Raw genomic sequence first — 21,272 nt, 5'->3', positions numbered from 1 at the left:
ACAATATATATGTGACCCTGGATCACAAAACCAGTCTTAAGTCGGACGGGTATATTTGTGGGAATAGCCAACAATACATTGTAGGGGTCAAAATTATACATTTTTCTTTTATGCCAAAAATCATTAGGATATTAAGTAATGTTCCATGAATAGATTTTGTAAATTTCCTACCGTAAATGTATAAAACATTTATTTTGTGATTGAATGCAGCACAATTGCGAACACACATGCACAACTTTAAAGGCGATTTTCTCAATGTTTTGATTTTTTGCACCCTCAGATTCCAGATTTTCAAATAGTTGTATCTCGGCCAAATATTGTCCTATCCTAACAAACGTCCTGGTTGCGTATGCAACCCACCGTTCCCTGAAGGAGGGAACGGAGGACGTAGTCGACGGTCGACTGAATTGGGAGATCGCTAGAGAGCCTGTCTTCTTCGAGTACTATTGAAGGAGCCAATGTAATTGGCGTGCGTGATTCGCATCACACACTCCGCCCCCGCGGCGCGGGTATAAATACGGAAGTGGATGCACGCACTAGTTGCTTTTCGCTGAGGAGCCGAGAGTAACCCGGGGTCAGCGGTGGTCCAGCGGTAGTGGCAAGGGGACTACGTCCTCCGTTCCCTCCTTCAGGGAACGGTGGGTTGCATACGCAACCAGGACGTTCCCTTTCAGTCGAGAACGTCAGACGTAGTCGACGGTCGACTGAATTGGGATCAACCATTGAACACGCCACTAACGCTGCCACCTTCCAGTGCCTAAACCAAAGCCTCCTGATGCCCCCGCAAACTTAAGGCGGGGAAGGACAGGGCTTAGGCCAGGGAAGTCACTGCTGTTCCTACAGGACCACTGGGAAAGCGTTCCCCGTACGTTGGAAGGAAGGGACGCTGCGGAAGCCACATCCAACCCGAGGGAGGTAATGTGGAGAATACACATATGAACTGGGCGGAAACCGGGCAGTCTAACATATGGAATGTCACTGGGGTGGCTCCAGCCTAAGACGGGGGGAGACACACCGGACAGTGACGGCAGAGAGACTCTGCCGAGGGAAGACACGGGCTCACCGCAGGGAGCCGTATCGTGGAAGAATACACATATGGGGTCACCGAAGGGACCGCAACATATGGACCCAGCCTAACACAGGTTCCACACTGCTTACGAGTGGTAGGCCTAACACCAGACGTTCCGCACGTCCGACGTCGGAGGGGTGTGGAGGAACTCAACAGGGTTCAATTTTAAGGGAACTCAACTGGAGTAGAAAGGCGCACGTATCCAGTCCATAGGAGGGGAATGGCGCAGCAAGCCGACACTTGAACCGGGCTCACGGTGAAACTGGCTTCATGAGAAGGGAGCCCACGGGAAGCAGCGGTTCAACTAGGTGTCGTCCAGCCCCCAACTCTAGAATCTGTTTAGCAAAGTATATCGTCAACGCCCAGGCGGAGCACTTTACACTCATCATAGAGGAGCTCAACACCTAAGTGGACATGTTGCATCTCGGATCTTTGCCGAAATGAAGGCAAGCACTAAGTGCAACTTCGCATGGAAACAGCCTTCCCTCTCTGCTGAATTCCAACAGATACTTGAAGAGCTGGTCTGAGGTCTATGACTTGCATTCTGTACATGTCCAAGCGAACGGACAGAGAAGCCAGGGCTGGATCTGCATCCTCCAGGGCAGCGCTTGCAGGCTCACCACCTGCTCCTATTACGGGAGAGGTAGGAACCTTGGGCACAATCCGAGCCGGGGTCTCAGCTTGTGAGAGTTAGCCGGCCCAGACTCCAGGCACAATACGTTGACCGAAAGCGAGCAAGTCCCTACCCTCTAGTAGAGACCATGCGAGCAGGAGAACTGATATAACAGAATTTTTAACTCACTGCCTGCAGTGGCTCAGGGGCGGTCTCTGCAGTGCAGTCGCACCAGGGACAAGGCCCAAGAGGATAAAGAGGGACACAAGGATTTACAAGACCTTGCTCCTCAGGAACCTGACGATCAGAACGTGCTTCTGCATACTTCTGCAACACGATGAGCGTCGTTTAAACACCGAGGCAACATCATTTTGAGGGTGAAGGAAAACAGCCTACTGCAACCCATTTTGCAGGAAAGAGAGCACTGAAGTGATCGAAAGCTTTCAGGATCTCCTCTGGAGAGAAGACGCACTCAACGACTAGGTTCCACTTCTAAAGGCGTAAGCACGCTACCCAATTCTAGGGGGTGCTCGCAGAAGTGATGGTAACTATCACATGTTCTTTTGATAGCCACCTGAACCTCCGCGTTCAGATGTAAGACCACCCGGAATCTCCGGGGGAAGAACGCGTGTGCCATCGTGCCCCGTCCCCGAAAGAGTTCTCAGGGGAAGTCAGGAAGGCTGTTGAAGGGAACCAGGTCTAGTTGGGCCAATAAGGGGCAACTATGAAGACCTGTTCCTCTCCTGACTTGGCACGTAGGTGCAAGCGACGGGCGCAAAAGACAGGAGCATTGCTCAACACAACATGTGAAGATCACTGGGCTTCAGGAGCATTTTCTGCTCAGCACTTGGGTGTGACAAGTTCACTGAGCTTCAGGAGCATTCCTGCTCAACACCTGAGTGTGATAAACTCACGAGCTTCAGGAGCATTTCTGCTCAACACTTGAGTACGAAGAACCTCACTGAGCGACAGGAGCATTTCTGCTCAGCACTTGAGTGTGACAAGTTCACTGAACTTCAGGAGCATTCCTGCTCAACACCTGAGTGTGATAAACTCACTGAGTTTCAGGAGCATTTCTGCTCAACACTTGAGTGCGAAGAATTTCACTGAACGACAGGAGCATTTCTGCTCAGCACTTGAGTGTGACAAGTTCACTGAGCTTCAGGAGCATTACTGCTCAACACCTGAGTGTGATAAACTCACTGAGCTTCAGGAGCATTTCTGCTCAACACTTGAGTGCGAGGAACTTCACTGAGCACCAGGAGCATTTCTGCTCAGCACTGCGTGTGATGAATTCACTGAGCTACCTGTGATGGACTCACTGAGCTACAGGAGCATTGCTGCTCAACACCTGAGTGCGATGAACTTCACTGAGTTTCAGGAGCAATTCTGCTCAACATGAAGAGTGATGATTTCACTGACTTGCAGGCGCAAGGCGACCATGAGTCGCAGTCACTTTTAGAAGGCTCACTGGGGTTAAACGCATTTCTGCGGGCCCCTGGGGCAGCTGAGTCCCAGTGTTTGTCCAAGGGTAGTCCGCTCGGTTTACCCAAACACTGGCGGAAAAATAAAACCGGGGGGGCAACTGAGCGGCCCCGGAATGGTCATGACCCAGCCGGACCCAGGGGATGGAGTCTCCACTTGCCCTGGCTATAACTGTCGTGAGGCTCGATGGCGGCACGATTGAGTAAGCGGGAGGAGTGGAACAAGGCGCCCTCAGAAGCGTCTGACTCCAAGGAGGAGGTGACGGGTGAGTTTGTGACATGCAGGGGAAGCTTGCGCAACGGTCGCAATGTCTAACAACTCGAGGCACGAATGCCCGTGTAGTCGGGGGTCGCCCAGGCCCCTGTTAAAACACGCCCTTTGTACATGGCCCCTCTGTTGAAGAGGGTTTGGCAGCAGACCGGGATGAACTATAGTCACACAGGGTGAGCTGCTCTGCCACGGTCACCTCGGGACTCGATCGTGAAGCTAGCGCTGAAGCGGTCACATATGGAGGGAGCCAAAGGCTGCGACTACCATATACCCCAGGAGCCTCTGAAAGTTCTTTCAGTGGGACCCTTTCTCACTTCAACACCAGCTGAACACATTCTCATTGGAGAGACATGTTGGACCGAGTACCTCTCCAAAACTAGAAAAGAGATACTCAGCCCGTGGGCGAGATTACTCTCTTCCAGTTGACCTGAAGACCCAACGGGCTCTGGAGCACTCGAGGGGAAGGACACTGTACTGATACTCCACCCTTAGATGCAACACACAGGATGGCCTGCGGTGCGGGAGGTAGAGATCTGAAGCACCTGTCTTTCAGGTCAAAGCTGCAGACCAATCTTGGGCCAAGATGGTCACGACCCACCCCCTAGTAGCACGAAGAACGAGTTTACAACTGGCCTTCGTACCGGCTGGAGGAGCGGCTATATCAAATCCTTCGCCAGCAGGATAAGATAAGCACGCACAAGTCAGGAGCACTGCTCAACACTCGGTGTGATGAATATCACTGAATTTTCAGGAGCACGTCTGCTCAACACCTAATGTGATGACTATCACTGACTTGAGCGGGGTAGCCGAGCCTGAGGTGGGGCAGCAAAGTAGAGAGAGTGGTGTTAGTGTGCTGTGCAACACTTACCTGTCTCCACAAGCGGCAGGGGGCGCGTGAGAAGGCGGATGACCGGGTCCTCGAACGCACCAAGCTGCCTGCTGGCGACCAAGGGGGAGCTGAGGGGTGTAAGGCTATACAGGGTCACACCCGCCAGACTGGCCCTCTCGGGACCCAGGAACAGATGAAATTGCTCTCTCTTTGAAGTGTGGGTACCGCTTGCTCCGCTTTTTTTTTTTTTTTTTTTAGGGAGCCAGCGGCGGAACAGACACACACACAAACAAAGGCTCCACCCGGCCCTCACCCGGGGGGAGGGAGTGATCGTGCCACTCCAAGAGCATCTCATCCATACCTGGGCGGCCCGCTCCGGAATGCTTTCGCTGTCGCTTGCCACCTGGCTTGGCAGCGCCTGGAGCGGGCTGGGCGTCTCTACTGCGGCCGGCTCCATGCTGAGGCCTGGGTGGAGGCTGCTGCGGAGGGCCAGCAGGAGCGGCGGCCGGAGAACACCCACGGCGACGAGCAGGCGGAGGAGCTGCCACCGGCGGCGGGTGGAGGCAGCAGCTGGCCACCGGGGCAGGATGTGCCGGATGACCTCCGTCTGCGCTTGAGCGGCAGAGAACTGTTTGATGCAGTTCTCCACCGCGTCGCCGACCAGCCCAACCTGGGAAATTGGGGAGACCAGGAACCGAACCTTGTCCGCATCCGCCATACCAACCAGGCTGAGCCAACGAAGGCGCTACTGGACCACGAAGGTGGACATCGCCAGACCGATCACGCACGCTACGACACCCGCACCCCGGAGGGTGAGGTCGGATGCAGTGCGGTGCTCACCTATGAGCGCACGGTCTGGATTACCCTCGTGCATGCCATGGGTGCCCTAGCCTGCAGCAACGCCATGGCACGCAAGAGGAAGGGGCTTGCCCACAGGCTTTGTAAGCTCTGCCCGTCGGAACGGACGAAACTCACAGGCCTTAGGGGGGAGAAGAGGATCCCCCCAAAAGGCAGCGGCCGCCGGACACAGGTGCACCTGTGTCGACAGACCGCTCCAATGGAGGGACACCTCGCAACCCTTCACCGTTCCTCCATCAAGGGTAATGAGGGGGGGAAAGCTATTCAGGCAGTTTCTGGCAGAGAAAGATGCTGTTCACCACCTGATAAGCTCTCCATGCATTTCGGGAAAGAAAGGCACTGGGGCGGCGAGCTGAGAACCAGCGCGGCCCGCCCCAAGATACCAAACTCCAGATTCCAACCGAGACTGAACGGGACACGGTGGAGGTTCCACTCGAGCCCGGCAGCCTCGGCGGCCCGTTTCAGCATAGCTGATAATTCTGGATCCGGCTCGGGCAACATTGAACTCCCGGAGGGAGACAATGCAGCCGAGTCATCATCTCTAGAAGTCAGCTCACCCTCCGATGCTGCAATCGGCATCCTGTCCTCCAGGGGAGCCCCGAGTGAAATCGCTGGCCCACCCATTACAGATGGACCAGCAGACAACACAGGAGGCTCCAGTGGTTGCAGTGGAAGGGAGGAGTGAGGAGCCCACAGGGAATGGTTACCGGGCGGGACATCCAACACTATCCTCCGGTCACCCATCCCACACAGCACCCGAGGGTGGGGCATGGTAATGGGGACTCGCTCTCCGCGAACGAAGGCGAGTCTCACCCTCAACACTGCGACAGTCATGTTCCCACAGTGAAAACATGAGCTGTCCACAAAAGCTGTCTCAGCGTGCTGTAAGCCCAAACACGTGACACAACAGTTGTGACCATCAGAGAGAGACAGGGAACGACCGCACCCAGAAACGCACGGGCGGAATGACATCTTGAAAAAGACGCAAACGCACCCGTGTTGCTCTTTCAGAAAATAGGACCGTCACCAGTGCCGGAGCACACAGGGGAATGACCGCGGCAACACTGAACAGAGAACTGAAACAGTGAAGCACTCACTTTTCCGCCCTCTAACCAGCCATCAACACACACAAACATTTAGAAATTTGTTGCTGTTAAAACAGCAGTTGAGAGCTCAAAGCTCGCGATCACCGCTGCACTCGCGCTGTAGAACACCAGCACTGGGAGAGTCTTCCTGAAGAACACCGACACACTCGCTCGTTGTAGACAACAGCACTCTCAGAGACATCAAACGATCGGCTCCGAAGCGAAAGGCAACTAGTGCGTGCATCCACTTCCGTATTTATACCCGCGCCGCGGGGGCGGAGTGTGTGATGCGAATCACGCACGCCAATTACATTGGCTCGTTCAATAGTACTCGAAGAAGACAGGCTCTCTAGCGATCTCCCAATTCAGTCGACCGTCGACTACGTCTGACGTTCTCGACTGAAAGGGAACCATACATCAATGGAAAGCCTGTTTATTCAGATTTCATGTGATGTATAAATCTCAGTTTAAAAAAAAATGACTCATATGACTGGTTTTGTCATCCAGGGTCACATATTATGTAGTATGTATGCATGCAAAAATGTTTAATTTAAAGTACAATACTATAATAATATATAATATAATATAAGATGCATGGATGGATGGATGGATGGATGGATGCCTCATTTGACCAATTCCAATTAAGTATTCCATTGAGATATATATACAATTATAAACTTCATGTTAGTCTTCCCTTACTTGACCTATTTCCAGAAATAAAAGCAATCACTGAATTTTGAACATGTGACTTTTCAATCAAGGGTTTCTACTGTAAATAAACTGTCCAGCTGTTGTGCTTCTGGTACCCGATAAGACGAGCAAACCACAGCTGTGTGTCTTCAGAGATGAAGTCACGTTCTTATCTCACCCAGCAGCATCTAAATATGAGGACTCAACCTAAAGGCAGTGTGATGCCTGTCTAGCTTCACATTAAGAGAATGAGTGATGTGACATGATAAAACTAGATCGCTCTCTTTATCCAACATCAGTCGTGTGCCGTGTGGAATAGTATGTTTATTTGTTATTTCACATTATAGACGTGATAGATGATGGGTAATTGAGTATATACTGTAGGCTGCAGAAACTGTCTCTGAAAATCCTCTTGTAGACTCTGCAGTGTGTGTCTGCATGTTGGCTTTATCACCGGGAGCAAGGCCAACCACATGAGACGATCAATATTTTCTGTTTTTCTGTATTTCTATATTTTTCCCATGGTGAAAATACAGCATGTGTTTAAAGGAATACATCACCTATAAATTGAAATCCTGTCATGATGTTCTCACCATCATGTCATTTTCAAATCTGTGGAAAAGTAGATGCTCTCAGAAAGTTCAAGCAGATGACATGATTGACATTGACATGAGCTCCAAAAATGGCACCAAAAAATAGCACATTTGACAAGAATAATGCCTACAACTCATGAGCTATATTTCAAATCGGAAGTACAAATGCTATTTGAGAACTGTGTGGAAAGGAAGATAATCTGTATGTAATAACTCTTCCTCACACAAAGATACCCTAGTCATAAGAAGAGCTGTACACAAATCATGGATCACTGTTATTGTAGTTTTATGGTGCAGATTTGTCATTTTTTGAGTTTGACATTTGCCTTTTACTTTCACTGCATGTAAATGAACAACAGGATTATGATCCACTGAAGACAGAATAATAACAAACAGATGACAGATTTTTCCTTTATGGCTGAACTATTTGTTTAGAGCTGAGAGCAGAGGACTGCATTTGAGTAGTAGGGGTCTTTAAAAAATTGTTACAAGTAGTACTAATACTTATTATCATTTTATAAAAAGTAATTGAAAAAATTACAAATTACTGTTTGATGGTTGGAAATTATTACCATCCTTAATATAAATATATATATATATACATATATATATATATATATATATATATAGCTTATATTTTTAAAAAGTGGCATGTCACAAGAGGATAAAATAAAGTTGGCATAAAGTTGTGAAAAACTGCTCTAAAGGATAGAGAATCAAAGACCAGTCTGCATGGTGTGACTGTATTTTGAAGAACAGCCATTGTAGGCCACTGTAATACAATGGTCCACATTTTTGGAGAAACTCAACTTTACAAAAGTATATTGAGTAGAATTACAGACTTTAACCAGTGCTCTGAATCACTTACTCGTAATTCAGTTAATGCAGCACAGATGTGGAATTGCTAGCATTAGCGATATATGTTCACATAAGAGGTACACTATATTTGATGACTAACACCACTGATTTCCATTTGACGGACATCTTTGTTTTTCACCCGTACGAGTGTTTCATTAGTTGTGAGATACCAGAGATTTTCGACCTCATCATCTAACAGGACTTTGGTGTCACCGCGAAGCTCCCTGCTGTGTGAATGATAGTGGTTGTGGAAGTGTGAATCGGGCCACAGTTGCCAGGATAAAGATGATCAAAGTCATCGCATCATGTCACTGCTCTTGTGCAAGTGACACTGCTCAACTTGACGGTAGCTGTCACTCACGTCTCCTCGAATCACCAGCTCTCGCTGGAAACCTATGACTTCTGAACGCTTTGCTGCTTTGTGGGTGTAAACACCATGTAAAACACACTGGGATGTTGTGTCTGTTATTCCCTGCACATTTATTTCACATATGCAGGCGTTTTATTATACCATCCGCATTGTCTGGTGGGGTTATCACACAACACAGGGTCAGGATCGCCTGTTATCTTGTGCACCTTCATATGGTGAGTTGATAGTTTTTGAGCCCCAGGACATGTACATTTGAACCAAGAACAAGGTTCTTTTCCCTAAAGCTCTGTCCTGTGCAACACTTCAGGTGGGGTACTATGAGCTGCGAGTGTTGTCTTGTTGTGGGTCTTTCTGCACCATTTTCCCTACTTCCAGTAGGGCCCGAAAACACGGATGAAATCGTGGAAACTAGCCATAAAAATGGAATTTAATCAAAAGTAGGGTTGTACACAAATCACCATATGGAGTAGTGTCTGTGAATATTAAAAGAACAAAAAATTAATAAATTAAAATGTAAATATGAAGTCTGCAACTTCTCAAAGTAACAATAAGACTTTAATTTTTAAGAAATAATCATATATATTTTCTTATGTTTTAACATTAAACCTCTGCAGTGCAGCACTTGTTTAATTGTATTAGATTACAATTATATTGTTAATTATTTATGCCTTCATTTGATTGCCACTGTTTATAATACATTTGTTTTACATTAAAACATTCTGAAGTTAAAAAAGACAACACTGTTGTCTTAAACAAAAAGTTTTAAGAATTGATTTGATTAGACTTGCTTTTTGATTATTACAATTGAACTATACCATTAAAATGCAATCCAGGAAAATTAAAACAGAAAATATAGAATTTTGGGGAAATGACAGAATTTGATTCAATCAATCAATCAATCAATCAATCAATACCATATCAATATCAATCATAGGTCCCCAAAAAAGTCAAACTTTTTATACATTGTTGTTAAATTGTATAAATTTCATCATTAATGATGATTGAGACATGCTTTTTGATTACTAAAATAAATTTTAACTGTTAGAATGTTCCATTAAACAATTAAAATGAAGGGAAAAATGGACTGTAAAAATGTAAATGGTAAAAAACAGAAATTGGGGAAAATTTAAATGGATTAAAATTCAAAGGGTTCCCAATGTGATTTTAAATGTGATATTACATGATATATTTGTCTGTAGTTTTAGGATGATCTTTGATGACGTCTTTATAGCTCTGCATATTCCATGCTTTTGTTTCCGAAGGTGTGAAGATGGTCGCCATGTATTATGCAGCGTTATGTGCACTGGCTGCTGACAATGAATCCCAATTCACACTCCTATAATGGTCATAATTCACACTTCAGGGACAGAGATTCACAAGTCTCCAAAGTGAGGTGTGCGATAAAGTTTAATGCAGAAGAATACTAATAAAATCTCCAACAGAAACTCAATGAATAACCAATGAGTATTATCCGTTTTTCTCCAATAACCTGTGTTACATCATACCATAAGTTATTTTCTCACTGAAGTAAAGTGATTTGAAATAGAATACAATACAAATCATTTTTAACCTGCATTTTAAAGAAATTTAATTTTTTGGCTAGCTCACTAGTTGTCCTACAGGTCTATAATACCTGGGGGGTATTCCATAAAGCAGATTATGTGACATCTCTGGTTAAGTTTGCGAATAAACAAGCGGATAACCCTTAACTCCAGGGTTAGTTTACTTCAGAGGAATCCAGCACATGTGTGTCTTAATGATGAGGCTTCAGTGGCCATGACATATGTTGCACAATATATATTAGTTATTAGTTCAACTTTCAAAATAGTTTTAGCAAGTTATTAAATATAGCAATGTTTATAGCAATGTGTTTGGTCTTTGGAGACTAGATGCCGCTGCAGAGCAAGAGTATGGACCTGCTACTGCTAACAGATACACAAACGCAGCTGTGAGCATATAAGATATGAATACACACACATCTGTCCTGCAGCAGATCTAGGCAGGTGGAGCTGGGGAGGTGGAGGGGTTCAGAGGAACTCTGAAAGCTGCTGCGGGATAAGTTTACAAAAAACACTGAACCAGAATTCTTAAATGTTGCGCAAGCAATCTCATTGGTTGCAGGATCAGCAGAGGCCAATCAGCTTGTGTCATGCGATAATGATGTGATTCCTTGTAGACTGCATGTAAAGGATCGATCAGCCTGTGCAGTTTCATGACTGAACTAGATATTTACTATTTGAATGTAAAACCAACGTATTTTATTTTACTCTATTTTATTCTCACCCTACACATTGTTAATCTGCATTCAAAAGTTTATTTATAATGAAAATGCATATGTGATACATTTTTTCAACAAATTTGAGCACAAAATGGCTAAACAAATTTAAAAAATGTATATATAGCAATATTATTTTTGCAAGCACAGATTTCATTCAATCAATAGTTCAGTCTCTCTGTTTTGATTTTTTTTTTTTTAGCATCAAACAAACTATAGCCTACTTTTTGTTTGCAGTTATAAAAAACTGCTTAAAGATAAGATTAAAAATGGATGCACAGCAGCGCAGTTGGTGGCGATATGCACTGAGAATATAAATCACAATTAAACAAAAGAAGAAGAAAGAAGTATGGCACATTGACTGAACATATTCCGGGCCGCGTATTTGGAACCGATAATCATGGAATGGGACCGTAAGGTGTGAAACTCCCAATAGCTACATAAACAATTAGATCTCTTACAAAATACATAAGCATAACCATGATGCTGTGTATTCAATATTCAATATGTGTGTCCCTGAATGTACTCTACACTCCACATCACTTTTGTGGGAGTGCCAAGAAATAAGAGAGGATGGTCTCAATGAAATCCAACCACAAGTTTTCTCAGGAGACACTTTTGAAACGCATGTTCATATCAGGTGGAAACGGTAATGCGTCTCGGCAGACCACTTGTGTTCGGATCACCAGTAACGCATGTAAATACCAGGTGGAGCAGGGCCTCGGGTGTCGGGAGCTGATTTCACCACATCAAGCACCAAAAGGTTGTTTTGTTTTAGACATGTGAGATTTTTAATATGGAGAGAAGGGTTTTGTAGTAGATCAGAAGTGAATGATCATAGCAGCTTGGCTGAACAATACATGAACTGGACTTACATTTCCTTAAAAAAGGCTAGTGGTGCTTTCGAATTCGTAATGCTGGAGTGTTTTGGAAGTGATATTCTGGTCTCTCTCTTTACGCTTTTTATGCTACCGAACGCTTACGTTTTTATCATTGTTTATAGCTGTGAAATATCACAAGTAAACAAGTGTTTTTATTTCAGTACATATCCAGAACACCTCTTCATTGATCACCAGTGTTTGTTTTTAAAAGTTCACTCAAACATTAGTTTTTTGTCAGAAAATGCTCAAGTTGTTTCAAATATGTATTTTTTTCATCTGTGGGAGACAAAGGGAATATTTGTAATAATGTCCTGCTTTCTCTTTTTCACAGAATGAAAGCGAATGGTGGGTGTCAAACGCTAACAATTTAAGTATTTTAAGTTTCATAAAAGGGCTCCATACCACAAGTGTTATATATATATATATATATATATTTTTTTATTTTTATTTTATGACATACAATAGCTTTGTGTGAGAAACTGAATGAAATTTAAACTGTTATTCACTGAAAATCAATCAAACCAATCCACGGCCCTCAAATATCATTCACATTTCCCTATATTTTGTTTAAAGATGCATCATACCAGGTTAACATCAATGAAATCAAATGTCATTGGTTATTGCATGTATCACCCCCCCCCCCCCCCCCTTTGTATTTTCCACTTTAAAACGTTTTTATTAAACTGTAATAATCAATTTAATTCATAAAAATAATTTAATAAGTTATTCATATTTTAACAATACTTATGTCCTATTTATTTATTTATATATATATATATATATATATATATATATATATATATATATACACTCACCTAAAGGATTATTAGGAACACCATACTAATACTGTTTGACCCCCTCTCGCCTTCAGAACTGCCTTAATTCTACATGGCATTGATTCAACAAGGTGCTGAAAGCATTCTTTAGAAATGTTGGCCCATATTGATAGGATAGCATCTTGCAGTTGATGGAGATTTGTGTGATGCACATCCAGGGCACGAAGCTCCCGTTCCACCACATCCCAAAGATGCTCTATTGGGTTTAGATCTGGTGACTGTGTGGGCCATTTTAGTACAGTGAACTCATTGTCATGTTCAAGAAACCAATTTGAAATGATTCGAGCTTTGTGACATGGTGCATTATCCTGCTGGAAGTAGCCATCAGAGGATGGGTACATGGTGGCCAAAAAGGGATGGACATGGTCAGAAACAATGCTCAGGTAGGCCGTGGCATTTAAACAATGCCCAATTGGCACTAAAGGCCCTAAAGTGTGCCAAGAAAACATCCCCCCCACCATTACACCACTACCACCAGCCTGCACAGTGGTAACAAGGCATGATGGATCCATGTTCTCCTTCTGTTTACGCCAAATTCTGACTCTACCATCTGAATGTCTCAACAGAAATCGAGACTCATCAGACCAGGCAACATTTTTCCAGTCTTCAACTGTCCAATTTTGGTGAGCTCTTGCAAATAGTAGCCTCTTTTTCCTATTTTAAGTGGAGATGAGTGATACCCAGGGGGTCTTCTGCTGTTGTAGCCGATCCGCCTCAAGGTTGTGCGTGTTGTGGCTTCACAAATGCTTTGCTGCATACCTCGGTTGTAACGAGTGGTTATTTCAGTCAAAGTTGCTCTTCTATCAACTTGAATCAGTCAGCCCATTCTCCTCTGACCCCTAGCATCAACAAGGCATTTTCGCCCACAGGACTGCCGCATACTGGATGTTTTTCCCTTTTCACACCATTCTTTGTAAACCCTAGAAATGGTTGTGCGTGAAAATCCCAGTAACTGATCAGATTGTGAAATATTCAGACCGGCCCGTCTGGCACCAACAACCATGCCACGCTCAAAATTGCTTAAATCACCTTTCTTTCCCATTCTGACATTCAGTTTGGAGTTCAGGAGATTGTCTTGACCAGGACCACACCCCTAAATGCATTGAAGCAACTGCCATGTGATTGGTTGATTAGATAATTGCATTAATGAGAAATTGAACAGGTGTTCCTAATAATTCATTAGGTGAGTGTGTATATATATATATATATATATATATATATATATATATATATATATATATATATATATATAACGTGTGATATTGTGTGACATTCCTTAGATTTTTTTAATAAAGTGATATTGTCATCATAATAACCGTACATTCTACTGTTCAACGGTATTATATTTCAATCATAATTTCTTAAAGTTAAACCAAACTTTTATTTTGACGTGTTGTCATGAAAACCTTTGAGTTTCTGTGAATATAAGGCGATAGTGTTTCTCAAATGAAATGGTGAAATGCTGAAGTGTCTGTAGTACACCAAATGAGCCGCTCATTCACACAGACTTCATATTTACATGCTTTAATTTCCACATATACTTCCATTTTATACAGTATTTATAACTTCTATTTTTATGACTGGATTTTGTGATTCTGTCCGCATTTTCCACATCACAGAAATCATAGGTCAATTCTATCATAACCAATTGTCATAGATAAATATGGCACAATGTGTCATGACTCTCCATATCTAAGTGTACAAAAATGGTTCATTCGTGTTGGGTTGAAGTATCCCTTTAATCAAGCTTGCTGGAGGGAAATATATCAATTCTGTTTAGTTCTCAAATCAAACGTTGAAAATCACTTCTCACTTTAATAGTAACTGAATAGGACAAGTCATGACTTTGAGAAAAACAATATGTTTAAAGTGTGGCAAGATTACGCGTGATATTTCCTCCCTTCTCTCTGGAGATCATCTGTACCATCCACAGGCAGCTGTGTGTGTGTGTGTGTGTGTGTGTGTGTGTGTGTGTGTGTGTGTGTGTGTGTGTGTGTGTGTGTGTGTGTGTGTGTGTGTGTGTGTGTGTGTGTGTGTGTGTGTGTGTGTGTGTGTGTGTGTGATGAGGTGGAGGATGAAGAACTTCCTGCCAGGCTTTGTGCAAATCAACCCAAGTTTGGATAGGAGCTGTGGAGTGATAAGTGCACCTCCAGGATGATTCATATTGCCTCTGTCTGGTGGATACTGCTCCACTAGATACATTATAAATCATTTACAGAGTCATTTTGGAAGGCAATATCCGCTACTAAACTCCAGCTTTTCTCCTTGTTATTATTCCAAGCCCTCTGAGGAATGGAGGTCTGAGGGTCTTAAGCTTTAAAAATTGAAAATTGATCAATAGCTGAGCAGAGAAGAGTTTCTCTCCACTGGGGATGACCCTCCTCATCATTAGCATTTACAGTGTTAGCACAGGCGCCTGCGAGGCACTTACAAATACCAGCTTTCCAGGGATGGGGACAAGGACCTGTGCCTGAAAAAGCTTTAAATACATTTCTGTCAAATTTGGAAAGAGAAGTTGCTATTTTGGCTTGATGGAAAACCTGCATACAGTATGTTTTATTTACTGATTGAGTGGCTCTCAACTTGTTTGGCTTCAGGACCTACATTTTATACTGGACAACCAAACATGGTACCAAAATAGCTTACTGTACAAAAGAAACAAGACTGCCCTTAAAATTCAAACATTGAAATGTATGAATACTATGAACAGCAATAACTGAACAATAATAAGTGCATTCTAGTAATTAATATAACACAGTGGTGAGTGGTGAATTCTTTATCTGGGTATGCTGGGTGGCACGTCAATATCAAAAAATGCAGATGCATTGGATGGGTTTATAACTCACATGACACATAGCAACACAGCTAAAAGTATTCTTAATATGTTTGACCTTTCATTGAAATTAGCCTATGTTTACCTGTTGAGACGTGCCTATACAAGCACCGTAAACGTTGTTGAGTTTGTGTTTGTGTTTGCATTGAGTAAGAAGTGACACGTAAAGGGGGCGTTTGCAAAATATGCTGTATTTTTGTAATTTTGCTAGGTGGCGCTAGTGTCACATAAACTACAAACTTCAGCTTTAAACGAATCGGCTTATGACCGACAATCCAAATCAAAGATGAAAATAAGAAACATCATGGAAGGTGTTTATTTAAATGTATATCTGAAGTATTTTTTTATTAAGAATTAAAAATAAGTATACTATAATCAAAATTAGTAGCCTATTATACATCAAATATAAGTAAAATATAATTATAATAAATACAATAAGTAGTATAAAAAGTATAATGAATAAAAAATGATTCTTTAAAAAATAAGTTGAAATAATGCAAATTAATGACTTAAACGCATAGACTATCATGCGTTCGATTAACAGCCTTGAATAATTGCAGTAGGTCTGTCTTTAACAGTTTATACGTTTTTGTAAAAAAAAAAAAAAAACTTTAGAGAAAATGAAATACTATTAGAATAGTTTGACATTTTTATTCATTTGATATAGTCTACTTAGTTTTGTATAAAATTTCTCACTAAAAATTAAATCAAAAAGTGTTAAAAATAACCTATAATTTATACACAATCCAGTCGCAACTTTCAGACGCCATATTTATTTGTTTGCTTAACTGTCACAGAATTTAACGCACAGGATTGTGCAATATCAAAGGCACTGAAGGATACATCCTGCAACTCTGTTGCTTTTAAATGTGCTATAGAAATAAATTTTGACTTGACTTAACATCTATGTTGCCTTCAAAAGTCGATCACCTTGTTGCATTCCTACCCCTGAATCCTTCTTGTAGAGGAAGCTTTTTACAGACGCAGCCTCTGTCCGTGTGCTAGCATCTGTCTAATTTGGCTATAGGCTAATGTTAACCAAGTGACTGATGAACCAAAATACCCTTGAGTTTGATTGGGCACACAGGGTTTGACATGACACAAATGGGGAAGTATTTGCTACTTTGCCTTCATAACTATGGAGGATTATACAGTTTGTTGCACTTTGTTATTAGCATTTGGCAGTGTTTTTGCCCCACCGTTCACAATCACATCTGAACATAGCTAGTTGTGATCCACCAGTTGAGAACCAGTGACTGTCAACCCTGTTTCTGAAGAGTCATGAGACATGTTAACTCAACCTGCAGCAGAGCTTTTATTTGCATGTAGTTGTGCAGGGATGCAATTGGGAACATTGACATATTTGTGTGTGCTGTTCTATGCGCATACAGAAAAACCAAGAATAAAAGATGGTCCCATTTAACGTTTTCCTGTCTTGTTTTTCTCCCGCAGGAGAGAGGACCTGACGAGAATACTGGACAGTGAATGAGGATTCGCCCGGAGGGGAACGGTGCTTGTCTATGCGTTTTTTCTTCAATGACAGGAGTAATCGGGCTGTGTTTTAGGGTCTGAAGGCAGGAGACACGTGCTGGAGGAGTTTCTCAGCGTACGTCGGCATCTAGCAGCAGCGGCCTTTTTAAGGGACCATGTGGTTAGTGGTGCGCAAAAACCGGCTCCTTTTGCACCAGCAGGACTGCTGCAGTGGCAGGGCTTGCAACGTTTCTCTATGGATATGGATTTTTTGTTGGTGTATGATGCTCGTCTGGGGACAAGGCTACTACCCCACCGTGAACACACAGTACGGGAAATTACGGGGAGCGCGGGTCCCGTTGCCCAGCGAGATCCTGGGACCGGTGGACCAGTACCTGGGAGTGCCGTACGCCGCCCCGCCGGTGGGGGAGAAACGCTTTCTACCCCCTGAGCCGCCCTCGTCTTGGTCGGGGATAAAGAACGCCACTCATTTCGCGCCGGTGTGCCCGCAAAACATTCACAACGCCGTTCCGGAGATCATGATGCCAATCTGGTTCACCTATAACTTGGATATAGTTGCCACTTACATACAAGATCAAAACGAGGATTGTTTGTATCTAAACATCTATGTTCCAACGGAGGATGGTGAGTGTGTCGGGTATAACGAAGAAAAAATCTCACTATTTCATTCTGTCACTTCCTGTGTTGTGTTTGAAGCATGAGTTGTCGTCTGGCGCATGCTGTGTCTGTGTACACCATTTCCGTACCTCATCTTGACTTGATCTCCCATGAAGTCTTTCCATCAACTCTTCCCTTCCATGCCACTGTTATGGGTTCCTCTTTTGTGTTGTTCAAGAGAGCAAACCAAAAAGAAAGAAAGAAAGCCAGTAGAAAGCTGTAATCTTTTTAATGTAAGAGCTCAGATTCTAATCTGACATGAAGTTTGGATGTAATGATCTTGGTGCACCTCCCTCTCCTCACTGTCTTGACTGTTCTGGGGGATTAGCGATACGAGATTAGCTTGCTTGATGCCAGAATGAGGCTTTTGTAGAGTTGCTAAAATGTTCTGGAACATAAGAGGCCTGTGGCATCAGTCCTAACCATGTAAGACCCTTTACTGTCCCACTTTCTTCTGTTAATGTTCAAAGCCTTTCTTGAGGAACTTAAGATCTTTCAAAGAATTTTGTGATCGAGTTGTCACCCCAGCACAAAGAGCATTTCTTACAAACTCATACAGATTTGAAAGCAAAAGCACTAGCTCTGTTCCAAAACCTAGTGAGCTGTCTTCTAAGGATGCCCATGTTAGAGTGAGTTTGGCTGATATGAATGTTGAAAGTTCATTATGAGGGCATGGAAAGACAGTGTCAGTTTGAAATCAAGTGGGCATGCACTAAAAACACCACTGTGCCCATTTTAAATTAACTTTGGTCAATTGATACCTATGTCACAGTACATTTTTTCTCAATTGGTGCTAACTATAGTAGGATTACTAAGTATTGTTTGTTTATCCATCGCTGCAAGATGACAGATGAACTTTGTTAACTATTATTATTAGGGGTTCAAGTGCAAATCGCTGGAACCCTATTGTAATTTTAAGGATTTGTATTATTCTTCTGCCGCAAACCTGATCTTGCAGAACAAACCAGAAGGCCTAGAGACTTGAAACTTGGCCAGATGGTAGGTCTCAATTTGGGAAGAGACTGACACGATATCAGCCCAATGGGCCAATAGAGAACAAAAACGCAAAAATGCTCATAACTCATTGACTGTTTGTTGTAGCCGTAAGTGCGTTTATATAAATACATATCTACAATTTCATTTACGCCATGAAAAATGTTCTGTCATCTTGGATTTTTTCTGAAACATACTTTTGCGAACTAGTCCTAGGATTTTCAGCAGATCAGAACCAAATCAGTGCAGACATATTCATGTATAAATCACATGCAAGATATGATTCTAAACAAGAAAACATTTGTGGAAATCGGACCATAGGTAGTGCTATAACTGTTAAAAAGCTTTAAAAAGCATGTACGTTCTTAGTAAATTGCCTGTATTGGCTGTAAATGTTCTTTTCCATCTCTGATCTCTAATGGTTACAAGCTTGTTAAATAAAACATAATACCATTTACGCATGTGCTTAAAGGCCTTAAAGCGCTTGAACCCTGATAACTGCTGCATGCAGCTAAATGGATTGCAATACCTCTCAAAAAGTAGGGTGGATGAAATTTGTAAAAATGGTTGTTACACCCCCTGATCCATTACTGTAATGCAGCATCACAAGTGGCTTATTTTTAAACAGTTAGTTTAATATTAGCATGTTACTAAGCTAATGACAAAATACTAACATAAATTAGGCTTATTGCAGTGGGGAAATAATAAATATTAATATAAATACTTTCCCTCAAGTATTGGGGGAAATAATAAATATTTCATTTATAATTTTTTTCATGAGCTGTCTAGGACCGCACTATGTTTTGGAACAGAGCTACTGTCTAATTGAAAGCTACAACTTAAAAAACAACTTTAGTCATAAAAGCAAAATGGATTTAAATGTGGTAGAGCACACTTACAGCAATTCTCTGCATCTGTTCGGTCTCATTCTCAAAGCATATTTGGTGCATCGTACAACAGAGCCGTGTATTTCTCATGCAAAACCTGGAGTGATGCAGCGGTGCAGGGATTGCTATAAGGAAGAGTTCAGTCAATTTATCGTGTGCTTGTAAAGGGTCTTATATAGCAGTGCATGTGAAACTAGGCTTCCTGTGTTCCAGTGTGCAGCAAATAAATTCCACATTTTTGGAATATTTTCTGCCCAAAAGACAGAGCACCCCAGCTAACGTTCTGGACAGGTTCTCTTTGTTGTTCTTATGGGGAGGGGGAGTGACGTTGTTGCATGTTCTCCTCAAACATTTATTCCAGAGCCTTCTGTTATTTTGTAGTCTTTTATTCATTTTACAGTCAAAAGAATATCCAAGGAATGTGCCAGAAAACCCAACAAGAAAATATGTAGAAAAGGAGGTATGTAAGCAAGCCAACATTGGAGCCAAATACAGAGAAGAGAGCGACTGGTACGTCCTCTCTCGTTCCCAAGGGATATCTCCGTCAACTACACAGTATTGTGTGCTCAGCAGCGTTAAAAATGTCTGTATATTTCTTTCAAAATGTGACTCGTAATGTGTGAATATGTGCTATTTCAAATTACTATACAATGTAAATGTAGACAACTCCCAGTTATACTTGTTGAGATGCAAGTAATTCTCATGAAGTGGTGCCATTATTTTTTATTTATATATTTATTTGTGTCATTTCATTTGAAAAGTTTAATATTGTTAAATTAATTTTGTCACATGATTTTGCCCCCCAAGTGTGATTAACCGCTGAAAGTTCTCTTTCAAAAACTGTTGGTGTTCACATGTTCAACCTTGTTATGTTTAAAACTTAAAAAATGCCAAAATCTTTGCAAACAAAGAAGAAGAAGAAAACAGCTTAAATATACTTGCACCATATCAGCTCAACAGTCAATAAGCCATCAAAGCACAAGAATGTTGACTATTCGCTTTGATTCCTTCTTGACTGTTGAACATGACACGGTCAACATAATTGCTTACTAAATACTAAAGATTGCAAGCAAAAATTACCTTTTTTGAACGTAAAGGCGTTTTTTGACCATAGAGAGTACATAACATTATGTTTAAATGGGCAAGTTTCATAGCTGAACACGGTTGAATAAAAAGTTGTGAAAGTTATAAATTTGGCACTCAGGGGTAGTCATTTTGGAGTCTCTACATCAATCCCTCTTGTGCCACCAACGTCTAAAGTCCATGCTGGCAAAAAGGATGGAATTCAAGTTTATTAGTCAAACCATTCTCGAATAATGCGCGAAGTTGCAAGCAAATTTGACAAAGAGCACGCCAAAAGGGACATGAGGCTATATATCGACACCATTCAGACCAAACTTGGTGTTTATCACATCCATAACCCGAGGATACCTGCAGAGTTTCGGCTCAGTGCCACCTATTGGTCAAGAGATATGAAAAATGGCTATGTTTGCCTATAATTTCTGAGCAGTTTGTCCAAAAATCACAAAACTAATCCTTTTAGATTTGGTGCAGAGTTGAATAATACCCCAATTTTCCCATTTCGGCTATTTTGGGCATCGCCCATTTAGATTTTTGTCTTAAAATGATATATTTATGAATGCTTTGCTGCTATAGTTATAAAACCCGGATTTGCCACCTTCTGTTTAGAAACACCTAT

General features: G+C 42.5%; 1 protein-coding gene across 2 annotated transcripts in view; it reads left to right on the top strand.

Moving 5' to 3' along the window:
- nlgn3a (neuroligin 3a) overlaps positions 1-21,272 on the top strand; it is a 237,642-nt gene that overhangs the window by 46,549 nt on the left and 169,821 nt on the right. The window contains exons 2-3 of one of the 2 annotated variants that reach the window (XM_077235618.1): positions 16,998-17,660; positions 19,974-20,033. In XM_077235618.1, coding sequence (XP_077091733.1) covers positions 17,192-17,660; positions 19,974-20,033 — 529 coding nt within the window. In that variant the 5' untranslated portion in view covers positions 16,998-17,191. The remainder of the gene's footprint in view (positions 1-16,997; positions 17,661-19,973; positions 20,034-21,272) is intronic. The other variant, XM_077235619.1, reaches the window with a different exon arrangement.

The sequence above is a fragment of the Siphateles boraxobius genome, unplaced genomic scaffold (assembly GCF_051911475.1).
Source record: "Siphateles boraxobius isolate OS27281-9 unplaced genomic scaffold, OSU_SipBor_1 2, whole genome shotgun sequence".
Taxonomy (NCBI): Eukaryota; Metazoa; Chordata; class Actinopteri; order Cypriniformes; family Leuciscidae; genus Siphateles; species Siphateles boraxobius.
This window is presented reverse-complemented; position numbering and strand designations above follow the sequence as displayed.